This window comes from Aedes albopictus, chromosome 2 (genome assembly GCF_035046485.1).
Source record: "Aedes albopictus strain Foshan chromosome 2, AalbF5, whole genome shotgun sequence".
Lineage (NCBI taxonomy): Eukaryota > Metazoa > Arthropoda > Insecta > Diptera > Culicidae > Aedes > Aedes albopictus.
Window position 1 is genome coordinate 458,839,391 of NC_085137.1, and position 19,208 is coordinate 458,858,598.

At 38.3% G+C, this 19,208-nt stretch overlaps 1 protein-coding gene and 1 non-coding gene across 5 annotated transcripts in view; both read left to right on the forward strand.

Moving 5' to 3' along the window:
• The window catches only part of LOC109418953 (GATA zinc finger domain-containing protein 10), a 567,982-nt gene that overhangs the window by 304,692 nt on the left and 244,082 nt on the right, over nucleotides 1-19,208 (forward strand). The window contains exon 2 of one of the 4 annotated variants that reach the window (XM_062853958.1): nucleotides 7,696-7,826. The exons of the other annotated variants lie outside the window; for them this stretch is intronic. Within the exon in view, the coding sequence (XP_062709942.1) occupies nucleotides 7,696-7,742 (47 nt within the window). The 3' untranslated portion in view covers nucleotides 7,743-7,826. Of the gene's footprint in view, nucleotides 1-7,695; nucleotides 7,827-19,208 lie in introns of those variants that run through there. 4 annotated transcript variants of the gene reach the window in all.
• Nucleotides 7,816-7,888, forward strand: Trnar-ccu (transfer RNA arginine (anticodon CCU)). The gene has a single exon. It is a non-coding gene; the product is annotated as a tRNA-Arg (tRNA).

A 19,208-nucleotide genomic window follows, 5' to 3' on the forward strand; every position in this document is an offset into this window, starting at 1 on the left:
TCAAATCTACTATTTCTCTTTTACTTTGGAAATTTTTGAATATGTCGATTTTTGCTATTCAATACAAGATTCTGTCACATTCGCCCGAAAACCATTCGCCCGAATGACAAACGCCCGAATGACAAACGCCCGAATTCCAATCGCCCGAATAGACTAATCGCCCGAATAGACCATTCGCCCGAATGGACCATTCGCCCGAATAACCATTCACCCGAAAAGACCATTCGCCCGAAAGACCATTTACCCGAAAGTCATGCGCCAATTCCATGCAATTTCTTAAAGTTTTTTATGGTTTGCTATGACGAAAGTTTAAGGACAGGCCCATGGTGTACTTAGTATCCGACCAATCGCAAGAACAGCTGGACTAGCACCAATATTTAATAATCATATCAGCTTAGTTTGAAAGAACGGCCTATGTTTTTAAGAAGGCCTAAATGCTTGTGAAAAAATTACATATTAGGTCATTAATTGTTACAGCATTACTGATCGAAAGGATAAAGACAGTACTTCAGCACAGAGTAGTCAACACTTTTAAGTTAATAGTGTTTACGACTGATCTACTCGGAATAACTACGTTTCGTTAAAATGAACAATAATTGATAAAAATTAGAACGTGTGAGTTAATTCAGCATTCTTATTTGAGCAAGCTGTTCTTTTGAAATCATGTTTGGAATCCAGAAGTTGTAAAAACGTAAAACGTCAAGGTTCCCCATAACAGAATAACTTAAAAGAACAGCCCATGATTGCAAGAAGGGCAAATTTCTGGTAACAAATGACATAAAATTGAATTTAATTTCCTTGAAGGTGAAACTAGAAAGAAAAGCCTATTAACAAAAGAAGGGGCAATTCCAATCAATGTTTCCACAGCTATATTGCCGAAAATGTTTGTAACAGTATAAGTCTTAAATCAGACTGTGTTCAAAGAAAGCAAAAGCCTGCGATAAAAATGGTTGCAGTAACTTTTAGTTGATAATGGCATTCAACCATACGCGTGGACGACGCCTAAGCTGATTTCAGAAAAGTGTTCTAGATTATTATGGTTTTCGGGCGAATGGTTTTTCGGGCAAATGGTCTTTTCGGGCGAATGGTATTTCGGGCGAATGATCTTTTCGGGCGAATGGTCTTTTCGGGCGAATGACTTTCGGGCGTTTGTTACATTCGGGTGTTTGTCATTCGGGCATTTGGAATTCGGGCGGATGGTTTTCGGGCGAATGTGACAGAACCTCAATACAAAAGAAACAATAACATACAATTCAAATGTTCAAATAACTTGTACTATATCAATCAAAAACTCTGAATTTTGATCAATAATACATTATATGTTGGGAAAATTTTGGGCAAAATCGAAAAATTTTTTTGGAAGGTATAGAACTTTTAGTAAAGCTTGTCGGTTTATTGAACAAAATTTCAATACCGTAATCCGGGGTCAAATTGATCACCTTAAAACAACTTTTGTTGATAACATTAGTGAAAATTCAAATATTACCAAAATTATTTTTGTAAACTCAGTACCCAGTGGATCTCCATGGAACAATGTGACAGAATTTTGTTCAACAAATTTAAACTTTCAGTTAAAGAACTCCAACAATCAAAAAATTGCAAATGCCACTTTGGGGCGAAATTGATTAGCATACAATAAAGCATCGGTTAAAAAGGGAAATTGCCTTTTCCGCTTAATTTCGCTCTTCTGAACCCGAATAACACGTTGTAAAACAAGTGAATTTGACACTTAAAATGCAGAATTAAATTTTGAAATTTCTCGCCAAACGCCTAAGGGTAGGCAAATTCCTCTGAAATTAGAGATTTCTATCACAATAAATGACTATTTCACCAAAAAATGAACGCCTCCAGGGATTCCTCTGGGGATTCTTCCAGGAATTGCTCTAAAGGCTCTTCCTGCAATTCCTCCGGGAATTCCTCGAGTAATTCCTTTAGATATTCCTCAAGGAATTCCGTCGGGGATTCTTCTAATAGTTTCTCCGGGAATTTCTCCGTTGATTTATCCAGGAATTCCTTTGGAGACTCCAACAGGGATTCCTCCGGGGATTCTTCCAGGAAATCCTTCGAGGACTCTTTTCCGATTTCCTCCGGGAATTTCTCCAAAAATTTCTCTAGGAATTCCTCTGAGGATTCCTCTTGGGTTTCCATCAGGAATTTCTACGGGGATTTCACCAGGAATTCCCAACGATGATTCTTCTCAAAATTCTCACCAGGGATTTCTACAGGAATTTTCACCTGGAGTTATTCCCACCGAATATTCCGGGATCTCCTCCTGGATTTTTTTTGGGGTACATATTTCCCCATGAATTCCTCCTGAAATTCTTCGGAAACTTACCCAGAAATTCCTCCAAGAATTCCTCCGGATATTGCTACAGCATTATTTTTCGGGAATTCTTCCGGAAATTTCTCAGGGTATAACGTCACGAATTCTTCCGGGTTCATTCAACATTTTATTTTTTAGATTCTTCCAGGAATTACTCAACTTCAGGAATTCTTTTGAGGATTCTTCCAGGAATTCCGCCGCGGATTCCTCCAGAATTAGCTCCAGGAATTCCTTCAGGCATTTCAATTGAAATTCCCCCGGATATGCTCTTGGAATTCCATCTAAGATTATTTGAGGAATGCCTTCGGAGATTTCACTAAGAATTCCTCCGGGAATTTCTCCGGATATTCCTCCAAGAATTCCTACAGGAATTCCTTCAGGAATACTTCCGGGGATTTCTGCTGGGCTTACTCCAGGAATTTCACCTGCGATTCCACCAGCCATCCCTCCGGGGACTCCTCCTGGAATTCATGTGGGAATTTCCCCAAGAATTCCACCAGTAATTTCATCAAAGATTCCACCAGGAAATCCCACCGGGGTATTTTTCTAGGATTGCTCCAAGAATTTCATCGGTAATTCCATCGAGGGTGATTCCAAGAATTCTTCCGGGTTTGCCTTGAGAAATTCTTTCGGTAATTCTCTCAGGAATTCCTTTGGGGGTTCTACTAGGCATTCCTCCAGAAATTCCTCCGGAGGATTCCTCCAGGAATATCACCGGAGATTCAAACAGGGATTCCTCCATAGGTTGCTCCAGAATTTTCTCGGGAGATTTTTTCAGGAATTCCTCAGAAGAATCCTTATAAGATTCCTCGAGGAATTTCACATGGGATTTAACCAGGACTCCTCCAGAGTTTCCTTCATTAATTCCTCCAGGGATATCTCCAGGAATTCTTCCGGGGATTTCTCCAGGATTTCCTTCGTGGACTCCTCCTTGAATTCTTTCAGAAATTTCTCCCAAAGTTCCTTCTGGAATTCTTTCGGGAAATTCTACGGAGATTTCCCCAAGAATTCCTCCGCGTTGTACATCAGCATTTTTCCGAAGATTCCTCTGGGGATAACACCAGGAATTCCTCCGAGTATTCTTCCAGCAACTATTTTTGGAGATTTCTCCAGGAATTTCTTCAGGGATTCCTCCAAAAAATTCAAAAGCAGGTATTCCTGTTGAAAAAAAGGAATTCCCGGAATATTTCCTTAAGGAATCCCCGGAACCAGTTACATGTCCTGCAATTGCCATGATCTGATTCTTGGACTTCAGAAGGGGTGAGAGCGTGTCAAACCAAATTTGGAACGATCATGCTGGAGCAAAAAAAAAAATTACAGTGCTCATCATCAAATTTATTTATCGGATTTTTGGTGTGATTACCTAGGCCTGCCCTAAAAACTGTCAGCTGTCAAATTTGTGCCGTACCTTTCGCTCTCCTTCGTAGCTCAACAGCTCAGCATAATCCACCTTACGATGGGTTGATGAGCTGCCTGGTTGTTGCAGATGAACAACTTATCGTATAGCGTGACATCGATGTAGAATCACCGATGTAACTCATCGAGCACACCTCTGGAGGATTGCCCAGAGAGAACTCTTGGAGGAATCTCCAGATGGAACTTCTGGAAAAAAAAATCTAGAGGGAATTTCTGGAGGAATCCCCAGAAGTCCTGGAAAGACCCCAAACGTCTCTCCTGGGGAATTCTCGAAACGAACTTCCGGGGGAATCTCCAGGGGAACTTTTAAAGCAATCCCTGGAAAAAGCATCCGGGGGAATCCTCAGAAGAAACTTGAATCCCCAAAAGGAGCTTCTGAGGGATTTCCTAAACCTCAAAGAGATATCCTGGAGCAATATCCATCGCAAATTCTTGGCGACAACCTCAAAGAAAATCTCCGGCGGAACCATCATAAAGAATTCCTGGAAGAATTTTCATAGGGAACTTCTATGGAAACCCCAAAAGGAACTCCTGGCGGAATCTTCCAAAGAAACTTACTACTACGAGTGCGAATTTCAGGAGGAGTCTCCAAAGAGATTTCTTGGAGGAATTCCCAGACAGATTACCTGCCTGTATCTCTAGCGGTAATTCCTGGTGAAAGTCCCGGCACAGAATTCCCGGCGCAGTCCCCAGACGGATTTTACCGGAGTCCCCAAACGGGATTTCCAGTGGAATCTTATGATACCAAGTATATCAGCAGATTCGGACGGAATCCGCAGATTGAATTACCGACAGAATCCTCAGACAGATTTCCTGGGGGTATTCAAAGAGAAAATTCCCAGTGAAATCTCCAGAGGGAATTCCTGGCGGAACTTCTAGAGGGAGTTTCTGGCAGAATCTCGAGAGGGAATGCCCGATGGGATCCACAGACGGATTCGGGCGGAATCCCCAGCTGGAATTACCGGAGAAATACCCAGACGGAACTCCCGGCGGAATCCCGAGATGGAAATATTCGGCCGAAACCCCAGAGGAAACTCCTGACGGGATCCCCAACGGGAATTCCTATCAAAGTCCCGAATTACCAGAAAGAATTCTTGGCGGATAACAACCAGGAAACATCCAAATCTTTGATGTGGATTTTCCTACTTGTCAGTGTATAAAATTCAAAAATTGGGTTACCCTGATTTCTCGTGCAATAATCATGCATCTAAGCATGCAACACTCGAATGAATCACGGACAACAAAAAACTGGCAGCGCAACAAAAAACTGACACTGCAACTCACCAAAATTACTCATCAAATGCGTTTATTGAATTTACCAACACAGCTATTATCTGTTTTCATATTGCATGTGTGTGATCTGTCAAATAACCAGAACATTTTTAAGGTTAGGTTTGTTGGTGTAATGAAGAACAATGATGGTAACTATGACAATGGCGGCCACAGGACGTTCATAGAACAGAGCAAATGGAGCTTTCTGGGGCATTTCAGGGGATCCCAAGGAGGTCTCAAGGGGTTCCAGAGGGAATTACCGGTAAATCTCAAGGGCTTTGCTTTTCAAGGGACATTTAAGCACATCACAGGGACATCCCACAAGGTTCCAGGGTGTTACAGAGGCGCTTCAGGGAGTCTTAGGGGTCTTAGAAAAGTTCGCAGAGGGTCTCAGGAGCTGCAGAGCTCTTGGTAGCATTTCAGGTGATCTCAGGGAAGTTTCAGAGGGTTTCATGGGGTACCAGACGTTCTCAGGGGCGTTTAAAGGCATCTCAGCGGGTTCCTGATGGCTCCATGGGGGTCTCAGGGGGCTTCAAGGGCTTCCAGGTGGTCTCTGGTGCGCTTCAGGACATCTCAGCAGCGTTCCAGGGGTTCTCAGGAGTGTTTAAGGGATCTCAGGGGCGTTTCCTGGGCTTCAAAGGTTTCCTGGAGGTTTCTGAGGCGCTTCAAGGGGATCACAGGAGCATTCCATGGGTGCTTCCTGGGGGCTCAGGAACGTTCCAAGAGGTCTTAGTTATAAATCGGTAAGTCCCTGAAACTCCTGTAGTCCCTATGATATACTCCTGAACACCCTTAAAAGGCTCCTGAGTCCCCCTGCAACCCTCTGAAATGCCCCTGAGACTCCTTTAAACGGCCTCGATAGGATCCTGAAACCCCTACTTCTGAAACCCTTTGAAACGGCTTCTGAAGTGGCTTCAAAAGCCTCTGAAACTTTCGTTGAAATGCCCTTGAAATCCCCGCCATCACCTTGAAAGGCCCTTGAATCCCTTAGAGCGCCTTTAAAAGGCTCCAGAACCTCCCTGAAACGCCCCTGGGAACTCCGTAAAGCGTCCCTGTAATGGTATCAAACGCCGCGCCACTGACATTTCTCGGAACGCCCTTCGAACGCCTTTGAAATGCTCTTATAAGTTAAGACACCTACTCCAACACCCCCCCCCCCCTTTACAGAAACCCTCGTTATATTATTCGAACGCTTCTGAAATCCGCGTAATCTCATTGAAACGCCCTTACAAGGCTCCTGAAATCCCCTGAAATTCCCCTTTGAAGTCCCTTTGAACGCGCCTTTTTAGGGTTCTCTTGGAACTTCCTGGAAATGCCCTTTTTCCCCATCTCAAATGCCCAGGAGCAAGACCTGTTCTCGGGAACTAAGTTCCGTCATTAAAGCCCTGGCTGAATTTATGCACAAAATTCCTTCTTTTTATACCCTTTTCAATTTTTACACCCTCAGCACATCCATTGCATTAAAAGAGGTTCCAGGTCATAGCTTCATCTTGAATTTGAAGAACTGAAACTGATTGAAAACCTCTGATCTGCACCCAAAAGCAAACAATCGAACCGACAACAACGCAACGGTTCGTTCGTTCACTATTCTATCCAACACTCTCATCATCAATGAACATGGTAAACTACGGGCGCCCTTTGCGCTGCGCTGCGCTTGACTGCGAGAACTGTGAGATGGTGTTGATCATGATTATTATGATGATCGTTGTCGTAACACGTTCCGCTGTTCTTCGGTTATGGCATCGATGTAGGTAGGTTCCACCCACGTTCCGAAGCTCCGATCTAGTTACGTACGACCCACAGCAGCGAACCCTCTCGATGGCGGGCGGGCGGTGGCGGTTTGGTGGTCGGACGATGATAAGAGAATTTTTGCCAACCGAAAAATCGACATCAGTGCATCCGTTTCTTTGTGGGTGGTGCTCCCATCGCCGCCGCCGCCACCACATCGCTAAGTTGTGGGCGGTAGCATAATGAGAAAAATGCATTCCAACACTCCCCGTAAGTTTGTGAGTGCAGCAACCAACGCTTGGGTGGACGGGGGGTGTCGGTAGCTGTAAAAGGGAAAACGATAAGAAATTGTTTGAAATGAGGTTTCGTCCCTTTCTCGGATCCTGGACCCGACCAATAGTCTCAATAGGAAGATGGCACGGACGGGGGATCCTTTGTGTTCCAACGGATATTTGGTTTCGTTGGTAGTCGGTGGAAGCCCCGGATAGTTTGCGCTGCGCCTGATGTTGGTAGTGGGTGGGAGTGTTGCGGTGGCGGTGTCTCAAAGTCAAAATCGGACGCCAAGATGGGAAGTTACGGCGGAAACGTGAGATTGCATCAACCTGGATGTAATTGGACGGGATGTACCTACTCTGTTGTAGCGAGCTGGCTGGCACTGGGAACGACGACGACCAGGGTACCTTCTGTTAGCTACTACATACTGTAGCTGCTGCTCATTGGTGCGAATTTCCTTTTGTCTTTCCGCTGGCTGGCTGCTGGTGGATTGAACGATGAAATTATCTGAGATGAGAGGATGATGACCTCAGGGTCTTTAAATCGGAGGACGGAACGTGACAGATTTACATGGCTTGCTTTGCGAGAATAAATATCTGATTTTTTTGCTATGAACATCAAACAGTACCAACCCAAATGAATGACGAAAATTTAATTATTTTCTTCCTCTCTTTTCGTTTCAGGTAAATTACAATATGGAAATCAATTATCCCGTAAGTATGTTCCGTAGTGGACGACAGACCTTTCAAACGAAACCGAATTGTTGAATATTCATGGCAATTTAGCAACGCGCTGTCATCAGAGCCCCAGTGGCCTAATGGAGAAGGCACCGGCCTCCTAAGCCGGGGATTGTGGGTTCGAGTCCCACCTGGGGTAAACTTTTTTTTTTATTGCTTCAGTTTGGCGTAAATCTCATGAAGGCGGTGGAAAATGGAATTTGAAGATTGTTTACTTCTTCTTCATCCTGGTAATGGAACCTCATCGGGATAGAACCTGCTCCTCAGCTTGAAGTTTTTTTGCGAACTTTAAGTTGAGAGCTTGCCAATTGAACATTTTTATTCGTGGGTATATAGTATTGGAATCACGAAGACACTATATTCTTCTTCTTCTTCTTCTCCTTCTACTTATTCTTCTTCTTCCTCTTCTTCTTCTGCTTGGCCTAACGTATTGGGACAAAGCCTGCTTCTCAGCTTAGTGTTCTATGAGCACTTCCACAGTTTTTAACTGAGAGCTTTTTCTGCCGATGATCATTTTGCATGTGTATATCGTATCGAAGATACTCTATGCCCTGAGAGTTAAGGAAATATCCTTTACGAAATAGTTCCTGGGCCGACCGGGAAAGTAACCTGTCACCCCTGTCAAACTTTCGCCAAAAATTGTGTGAAGAATTATGAATCTTGCATTTCACTCTTTTATACTACTATAAATGGGTTCTTAATGTTGGAGACTCCATGAATAAATCCAACCAGAAATGTCATGGTAAAATCAGAGGTGGTCACTAAAGGTTTCCAAATCTCATCGCCCACTATACTGGCAAGCCCCCAGGAATGACTTCAATAATACGCTTTATAAAAATTCTTATGTAATTATGGCGGAAGGGGCATTCTTGCAGGAATTGTTTTTATGAATTCAAGAATTATTCCATATAATCAGGGGTCCTTTAAGGCATTTATTTAGAAATTCCTCCAGGGATTGCTCAGGTTTTATTTCATGGATACCTTCGTATTTTTTTTTCTGGAGATGCTTCAGAAATTTCGTCGAAGATTCTGCACAAATTGCTTCAGAATCTATTACCAGTTATTTTCCTATGATTTTCAAGGAAATCCTTGTATACCCGCAGAAGTTTCTCCAGTTCTTCCAGGCATTCTCTCAAAGAAACTTAAAACAATAGTCAGAAGTTTGTTCAGAAGTTCTCTTAAAAAAAACCCTTCAAAATTCCTTTAATAAATCTCTAAAGAATTTTCTTCATGTATTTTTATGCAATAAATCTTTCTTTCAGAAATTCTAGGATCTCTGAGAATTGTTTTCAAGAATTAAACCAGTACCTTTGTCTGCAATCTTTTCGAGGATTTCGGCAGACATTTTGAGGAGATTCCTTCAGAAATTCTTCTACGGATCTCTAGATGATAACCTCCAGATATTTGTTAAGCAATTTTTCCTTGAAATAACTTTCTGAGTTCTTCTTAAAGTGTCGCATGATATTTTTGTAGGTGTAGGTTGTACCTATTCTTCAGGTATTTCTCAGGCATTCATCCAGGAATTCTTCCAGAAATTACTTCAGACAATGTTTCAAGAATTTATGCCCAGGAATCTCTACAGAAAATCTTCAAGTCTTCTAGGAATCTCTACAGATATCATCAGGAGTTTTATTAAGAAGGGCTCCCTCGAGACGATCATCCAGGGAATTCTGTAGAATTTCCATAATTCTTTAGAAAATTCTTCCAAATTTCTGGAGGAATATCCAAACCAATCCCTATATGAATCTTTGAAAGAATCCTAGGAGATATATCTGATGCAATATCTACAGGAGCAATTCCTTGTAGGAATTTCTGCAATAATCCCTGAAGGGATTTCTCGTGGAACTCGTGAAGGAACTTTTAAAAGAATTTCCAAAGGAATCGATTTAGACGGATTTCCAAAAAAACTGGAAAAAACAATTGCAAAAATGTGTCACCGAAATTCCTGAAGAAATCACCTGAAGAAGTCTCTGAAGATGTTTTTGACGGAAATTCAAAAAGAACCCCGGAGGATAATTCTGAATAAATCTCCAGAAGAGTTTCTGTAAAATCTCAGGAAGTACTCTTGAATGAATCTCAAGCAATTTTCGAAGAACTTCCTGGGGAAATACCTGAAAAAAAATTCTAGGAGAGCCTTGGTAGAATTCCTAGAAAAGTTTATACAGTAATCAAAAACAACTCCTTCTGAAATTCATCGATGTAATTCTTGTATGATTTTCTGGAAGTACTCCTGGAACTATCTGTGGGCATATTCCCAAAGAAATTCTTGGCGGTATTCTTGGAGAAACGCCTCCCTAAGCTTCTGTAAAGATTTCTAGAAAAAAAAAATACTCTTGAGATATTTTGAAAGGAATTTCTGTAGAGTTTCACAGGAGAAAAATTTGGATTTTTTTTCCAAGGAATCCGTGAAAATAAATGGAGAAATATATGGAGGAAGTCATGAGGAAATCTCTGTATGAACTCCTGCGGGACACATTCTGGCGAAAACTTTCAATGGAATTCTTAGAGAAATTTCTTCACAAATTTCTGGTGGACTGCTGACTGTACGAGTTTCTGAAGAAATATCTGGAAAGTTTTCAAAAACAATGACTGAAAAATACAAATGAAATTTATGAAACAACCTTTGAGAAAATTTCTGACGTTATCCTTGTAAAAAATATGAAGAAATCCTTGGAGATACTTTTCCAAACGAATCCCTAGAACACTTTCTGGCGGAGTTTCAGAAAGAACCCATGGAAATCAACATAAAAGATTTTTTGGATAATTTTTTTGAGAAATTCTTATGGAAATTTTTGAGGTAACCATTCTGAAGGAATCCATAGAAGGTTTCCTAATGGAACCCTTGTACAAATTTATGAGGAAATTTCATAAAAAAAAAATTCTGAATTTCTTATGGGAATTTTGGAGGATTTTTTTCAAGAAGTCTGTGGAAGAGTTTTTTAAGAAATCTGTGGAATAATTCTGAACTATTGATTATATGAAGGAATCGCCGAAAGTATTTCTGAAGGAATTCGTGGATGATGTCCAGAAAGAGTTTTCGTACAAAGTTTTTGTAGAATTTATGGGTAGATTTCTGAGGAAACTCATCAAGCTTTTCTAGAGGAATTCTAGAAGCTTCTAGAGGAACCTCTAGAGGTAATTCTGAAGGAAATTTAACAGTGATTTCTGAAGAAACCCAAAGTATATGTTCTTAAAGAGCTTTCAAAACAAATCCTCGGAATACTTTCTGAAAGGAATCTCTGAAAGATTTTCTAAAGGAATCTAGGGAGCCATTTTTAAGGATTCCAAGGAAGATTAAAAAAAACATTTCTGGGATAATCTTTAGCAAACTTTGAAGAAAATTCTAAAGAAAACATTGATTGGTACTAAGGAATCCCAGGCTGAATTCATGATTAAATTTTCAGAGAAATCATCAAAGGCTTTCTTGGTAGAAATTTTGTTTTAATATTCTGGAAAATTTTCTAAAGCAATCGCTTTGCAATTTCTGGGGGTTTTTTTTACAGGAATCATAGAAGAATGGTCTGAACATATCCATACATTGTTTTCCAAATCCATATATTAATAAATTTACGGAAATCTCTCTTATATTTTCTAAAGGCATCACTAAACGATTTCTGAATTCATGGATTAATTTCTAAAGCAATTCTTGCAAGATTTTCCAATTTATAAGTTTCGCAAGAACATCTAATTAAATATGGAGTGGACCTGGCTGGATGGTTAGAACACGTGACTATCACGCCGAGGACCTGGGATCGAATCCCACTCCCGACAAACTCACAAAATGTGAGTTCTTCCTTCGGAAGGGAAGTAAAGCGTGGGTCCCGAGATGAATTAGCCTAGGGCTAAAAATCTCGTTAATAAAGTTAAAAAAAAATTAAATATCTCAATTATTTCCTGTAAGAAACTGTCTTGATCTCTAGAAGAAATTTCCTCTTAAATCTTTGATAGATTTCTTGAAAGAGACCAGAGTCATTTCGGGGGAAAATTGTGTGTAATCTTTGGACGTTCATACAGGACTAACATAGTGAGTTCGTTCCTTATTATTATTTTCAAAAATTTAATATTATTTCACATCATGGCTTGATAGCAATTCATGTTTACCGACTTTGCCACTATTTTCAAGCACCAAATAAGGCCATTGTTTCAGTTTAAAGCTTTTACCCGCACCATGATTTTATTTTCTACATACATATAACACAAATGATAAGAACTCAACAAATTGAATACGTTTTGGTGGGAGAAAGTTCCTGAGATATTTTATAAAGCTGTTTCCTTCGAATTTCCCGGGAAATTGCTGTAGAAATTTATGTTTGAAAAAATGAAAAAAAAAAATCTGTTTTTTTTTTGTAATTCTAAATGAGCTTCTGGAAAATTTCCTGTGAAGTGTATCGAAGGGTTTATAAAAATGTGGAAAACATTGGTTATATCTCGGGCTATTTATCGCGTATTATTTAAAAAAAATATAATGTTTTGTAAGAAATACATGACTCAATTACTTACGGAATATCTGAAATAGTTTTTCAAAGACAATTTCAGTGAATCCTTACAGAACTGCTGTATGATTTTTCGAGTACCGTTGTGGGTAACGTTTTTACCAATGAAAAAAAAACTTTATTCAACCTGAAAGGAAAAAAAATGATCCTCCTCATGTGGTAAACAGATATATTCTTTTTATTCAAACCTTTTTTAAATTATCGCCAGTTAATAATTTCAATACAAATGATTTGAGGTGTTTATTAGATTCGCAGTTGAACTTAAATGTTTTTTTTTCCTTTTTTGACAAGCATGAAGCCGCCATATTTCTTTCAAAGATCCTCAGAAAACACTTGAATGATCCATGGAAAGATTTCTTGAATATACTGAAGTGGCTTTACGTCCAAGAGAATCAGCGTATTTTTTTTTTTTTGGATTGATGTTTTTAACAGAATCCTGGAAAATTTATATTATTTTTGTAAAAAAAATGTCTTCAAATTTAACTCATAAAAAAAATAAAGAGTAATTTTTATTTATTGTTTACTAAAATTTAAAGAACAGTTCCCTGACTTCTCTTCGAAACCATTCCTCAAAAAGCAAAACTTGACAAACGTAACAAAATAACAGAAATAAAAACTTAAAACTCAATGGCTCATTTGGAATGAACTTTCAAATTTGTTTTTAAATTTTATTGTTTATGTGTGTTTCTTTTTCAGCAATTGATACATTTTTTTAAAACACGAACCTATTTCATGTTTACAGCAAGCTTTGAAAGAAGCATGACACTAAGCAACAGACTAGCATGCAACGCCCAGTGGTTATTTCTTTTGAAAGTACATAATGACAAAATGATCGGGACAGGTGAAATTTTCACTTTTTTATAAATGTTCAACTAGCTGCTGTAACTTTTTGAAATATGCATAAAATACTCTCAATTTTTCACTGTAATTTGATAAACTAGTAGTGTTTCACTGGTTCAAATTTGGGAAAGATTGAACGATTCTACACGACGTTAGAAAGATTCAAGAAAAAAGGTATGATTATGTTATAGCCATCTTTGAGCTGTTATATCTCCTGATTCAATGAAGCGAATGCCATGAAATCTTGACCATTTATGACTCATATAACGTGGAATGTTGAATGGTTCAATCTTTTCCAAGCACTATTGAATCACTGATAACTAGTTGATAAACTTACAGTGCAAATTTGAGAATATTTGATGCGCTTTTTAAAAAATTACAGTTAGTTGAACATTTTTTGAAAAATGAAAATATTGCCCGTACCGATCATTTTGTCTATCTCCTGTACTTTTTTAAAAATTACAGAAAATACTGGTAAGATTATAAATGAGTCTCTCAGAATGAAATCAATAAATACTCCAAAAATTATATGCGAAACTCAAGGAAAAAAAATAATCAGATTATTCTCTTTCAAAATTTTGTGAAATGTTTATCAAACTTGTCATTTTGGGAAATACTTATTCTAGCATGATGATAAAATTATTGTCATTTTATCCCAGAAAAGTCAAGGTTACCAACCTTTAAATGAAAGATATTCATATTTGAAGCATTTTTGAAAAACATTTTGATTATCTAAAAAATCATTCAGAGGTTCCGCCAGGGAAATTTTTGAAAAATAACCCTTTTTCATGAAAATTTTCAAAAAACTCATTTTTCATCTTATTCAGTCAAAACTAAATTTTGTCTATTATATTTGAAGTTTCTACAGAATCAATCTTTACATAACTAATTTTTTTTTTTATTTATTTTATCACTAACTTATAAATTACAAATTAAAATTACTATTATGTAATCTCTCTGAATGGATTGATTAATCCCATTGCAGAAAAAAGGAGTGAAGTAGTCGGAATTCCACGACATAATCTCGAACTTTATGCGTTGCTAGCACGACACCCGTAATTGCTGTAGTTATTGACATAAAATTTCTTCATGAATCTACTACCAAATACCCCAGAATATAAAAATACATGTTTGAACTAACTTGGACATTTCCAGACATACATTGTTTTGCAAATATTCGATACAATGTCCATTTACTAGAAGCGTTATATCTTAGTTCCTAGACAAGCTATTTTAAATCATTTTTCAAAGAAATGATGCATATAAATAGAACTATTAGATGAAATTTTCATGTTTAAAAATAATTTAAATTCTCAATAAATAGTCCTTTTATCAGCACAAAAACGGTTCTACCGTCAATATAAACGCAATATTTCAAAAAATTATACCAATGCCAAGGGGTCCATAGAAAAATTAAAGAATAGGATAGAAAAGTATTACGAAAAAAATTTGAAAAAAAAAATAAAAAAGGAGCCGTTTTTTTAATGCGATGGCAAAACTTTTAATTGGTGTTCTGGAAAATTGAAATGTTCTACAAAAATGCTTTCAATATGCATATCTTTCATTTATTGGTTGAGCACCTTGACTTCTCGAACATCGATTTTTAGGACAGGCTTATGATCATGTTACTGACAAGATATTTTAAATCTTTTTTCTAGAGAAATGACGCATGATTTTTTTGAGAATTTTTATGAAAAATGGCCATTTTTTTCAAATTGCCCAGGCGAGACCCCTTAATAATATTTTCTGGAAATTTTTCTGGAATTTTTGTTTTAGAAATTCGGATTTCTATTTTTATACATTTCTGAAAATATTACAAGTATCCGTGCAGTAGAAATCATAATTTACAATTTATTCTAAAACTTGTGGTATTTAAAAAATTTCATAACTTCAGCAATTCCAAAGAGTATATTTTTATTTCTGACGGTTGCGGCAGACAACCTTCATGTCTCCAACGTCTGCACTTTTCAACGTTTTCGCATCTCGGAAAGCTCTCGCTGTAAAACATTTCAAATGGAGGGCTCAGAATCAGAGGGGTGTAAGTGACCATTTTGTCGATTTTGAGCTGAACATATCATGAAATTCTTCAGATTTCAAGCTTCCCGGAACTTTTTAAAGATTGTTTCTACGATGATTGGAAACATTACAATAAATCAGAGAAAATTGGGTTGATTTTGAAACTCCATACATTTTGTATTGGATGAAAAATTGGTCAATAACTTTAAACCTTATTTTATTTATTTAAGAGGGGTTTTGTCACTTGCACCCCTTTGCTTCTAACCCCCTCAAATATGTATTCCTAAAAACGAATTTTAAAACCGAAAGCGCACCATTGCAACTTTTGGGGAACGCAGCTAATCTTCTGATAATCCAAATTCCAATAAAAAAAAACTACTCAACCAATTCAGACACCCATATCGCAACTTTTCGCCTTAAAACAGTCGGTCATATTGAACTCGTATCTGTCCGACTGCATCCGTCTCGCTGCCTTCAAACACTTCATCAGCGAAAAACTCCCGCCAAAGATCAATCATCTAGAGTGGCACTCATCGCCATCGTAGTCGTCGTCATCGAAAGATTTTTTTTTTTTTTTTTTCAGAAAGACAGAGGAAACTGTTCGTCTGGCAGTCGAGAAAAATCCAATCCACCACCCCCATCTCAGTTCATGATCAATTTCCGAACCTCTCTAAGAATGAGACCACGGCGTGGCAGCGCTTAGCAACTCGATGGATTTTGATTATCGATTCGATTATCATCCCACGACACAATACTGCACTGACTGCATCTTCAAGTCAGTCAGTTCGTGTGGACTGTGGATGATAAACTCATGAAGCTAACCCAACTGCATGGTAAGGTTTTGGCTCTTCATTTTTAATCAAATTAGATGGAAGTGACTAACCGTGACGGGTGATTTGACCACCGAGCACGGTGGTCAAAGTTTTCCAGCGTCTGTGGGGTATTTAGGAGGCGAAAGTTAAGAGTTCATTTCACTACGAGAGTCAATATTTGAGAGCTTGTAGTAATTGGGTTGCTGGCTACAGCAAACACAAGAATGATTCTTGGATATGAATAGAAGTAGGTGTATGGTTTTACTAGTAAAAAGTCTGGCTTCATAAACTACTCATTCGACTCCTTGAAACCAATTTCCGTCAGAATAACAGTAATATAGCCATTATAAAACCTGGCATGAGTTCAATGTTTCATTCTTAATTTCCTAGTCAATATGCTTAAAAACAAAATAATCAGTTACTGTATATGTCATAAAATTGATTTTACTTTGTACAGCATAATTTGTGATACTAGTTTTATTATGGTTAAACAGGTTAAAGATTAGCTTTGAAACTACCTTGAAGCCTTGGTAAAACCTTTATAAATTAAGCATTCCAACATTTCCGAAATGTTGCAAGACAGTGATAACAGCTGCCATAAATCTAGCTGTTGCTCTTATGGTGGCCATGAGAATTTGTTTAAGATCATTATTCGTATAATTGTAGGTTTTATTATGGTAACAATGGCCAAAACTCTGACTTTTAAAGTGGAACAGTTCTACACTGCCGTTCTACGCATAACTGTCCCATGTTATATAGGATTCCCATATAGCATGGGACAAACGGGCGTAGAACGGCAGTACAACTGTTATAAAATAAATAATTACACTTACGTTGGCTTTAAAAACGGCTTGTGGAGCATAACCGTTTAATAGTGATACTGAAGACTAAATTTCAGATTAAAAGCCTCTATAAAACTTCTTCAAGAACATGTAGCCCTTGGTAGTTATTGATTGATTTTGTTGTCTAAATCGTTTAATCGTTTTTTGTCTAAATCGTAAATCGTTTAATGAAGCTACTGGTTTTATTGTTGTTTGTAACGTCACTTTTTAAAGCATGGTAGGCCAACTCTGATTTATACGACAATAAAACCGTCTTAAAACAAAATGAATGAAAAGCTTTCGGCTCATAGGTTGTGATCAAGAAACAAGAAACTAGACATCTCTTTTATAATAGTTGGTAAAATTTATTTTGAAACCTTCTACAGCCTTCAATAAAACCTGACCCATTTTCACCAATTTGTCGCTCAAGCCATCTATTATCAAAAATCATCCTTCTCATAAATTTCCGCACCTTTTCAGCAATTAACGACCAAAATGTATAAATGGATTGCAGAAATTTTTCGTCGGATAAAAAACCTGTAAAGGATTAATTAAATTACATTATCTTCGGACTCTTAAACTTCTTCCACCTCACCTCACCTGTCAGCGCCCGGAGAGAGAGAGAGAGTACCGAGGAAGATGAGCTTTATCCCTCGAAATGAGCTTTACCTCTTTTGGAGTAATTAATTTGCCAAAGTTTTTGTTTTCCCAACCCCATCTCACGTCTTTCGATGTTAATTTCCGGTGCAATAGGGGTTCTGCTTTCGCAGAACCTCCATAAACAAAAAAAAGCATTTTAACGGAAATTTATTTCCGAACGAACTCCGCCGGTTTTCGACTCCGGACCACACCAGGCAGAAGTTCACTGACTTATCCTATCAAGAATCGGTGGTAATCCTTCCGATAATTGACGCCATCAGCAGCAGCAACAGCCAGCAGCTGTGAGACACACAATCTGCGCTTAATCCGTCATAATAGAGCAGCTTCGCTCTATTCTTGTATTCATGGTCGTCCCGTGTAAGCTGTAAGGTGTGTGATGAGATGATGACCCTTTCTTCATGAGGTGCTGGCTGGGAAAACGCCAACCACATCTTTCAATCTGTCAATTCGTCTGAGCCATTTTGCCGTCCCGAGGAGACTAAAGACGTCCCTCCATCCTTGATAGTCTATGGTTCTGACTCCCACCCATCTATTTTCCCAAAGGGGTAATCTGATGTGCACTTTGTGCCCCCGGTCGTGTGAAGTCAGCTTTTTAGCAGTTCCGAAAGAGCTAAAACGGATTGAATATCATTATTATTACTGCTGTTATTATTATCGACGTCGTCTTCAACGTCGTCGTCAACGTCATCGTATGCATGCGAATGGCCCTAGTCATCCCGCTCAAACCGATGGAGTCTGCGATTGTCGAATGGATTTTCCTCAAAGAGAAGACGGACAGCGGATGAGCACGGTTGGAGTTAGCTGATGCAGCAGTGGGCGATTTTTTCGTATCAGAACGTGATTTAATGATAGTTAAAATGGTTTCGGCTCCGTTATGTCTGAGGACACCTGAGCCTATCAACTAAGAGACACTACTGGCATGGGTGGCGTGTGATTTGTCAATTAAGGCATTAGAGTGGGTGTATTTTTTAGTTCAAAGAAAGAATTTCCAAATAAAATCTGAGAAAATTAAAAAAAAATAAAGGAAATAACCTTCAAGAAGATTTTTTCCGTGTCAGTCGAAACGTCAGACATGATTAAATGGACTTTCACAATGTTTCGTAAGTCAAATTTTGCTAGTACCGCATCAGCTTTTGGCAAACTATGACTCCGACGTTTCGGTTCACATACTTGTAGTCTTCGTCAAGGCTAATTATGGTATAATTCATTTTATAACAAATTTCCAACTGTTTTGAAAAATGTTAAACTTTTTAAACACATTTTCAATTGCAGACCAGCACTTCAAAACTTTTCTTGCTTCAACTTGGATCCATAATTAATGAGCTATTCACTTCCATCATCTACCATTGGCCCAACCTCGACAACTAAAAATAGTATCCTAACATTGTTTATGGCAGCTTTTTTAAGGCCTTCAAAGTACTCCGAAGTTTGTCTCACAAATCCAACATTCTAAACCAAATTTTATACTCGATGAATGATCACAGAACACAGTCTACATTGCTCAAAAAGCCTCAAAGCACTCCTACAAAACTCATGGTAAATGAATTCCCAAGTAACAATCTTGATTCTATTTGGTTTTATTTGTTTTTATGATAGTTTTATAGGAACATTGCATATTCTTGTTGATCTTATCGGAGTTTCAGCTGAGCACAACTATTCTTCGTTAATATGTGGTTTCAAAAACCCCTCCAAGAATACTTGATGTTCAGTTCATAAAACCATAAACACAACAAGAACTGTTGAACCTATTTTCAGTTTTATAAGGCTCTTGTAGTTATCTTCAATCATCCGTTCTTGATCAAGAGCAACTGTTCTTG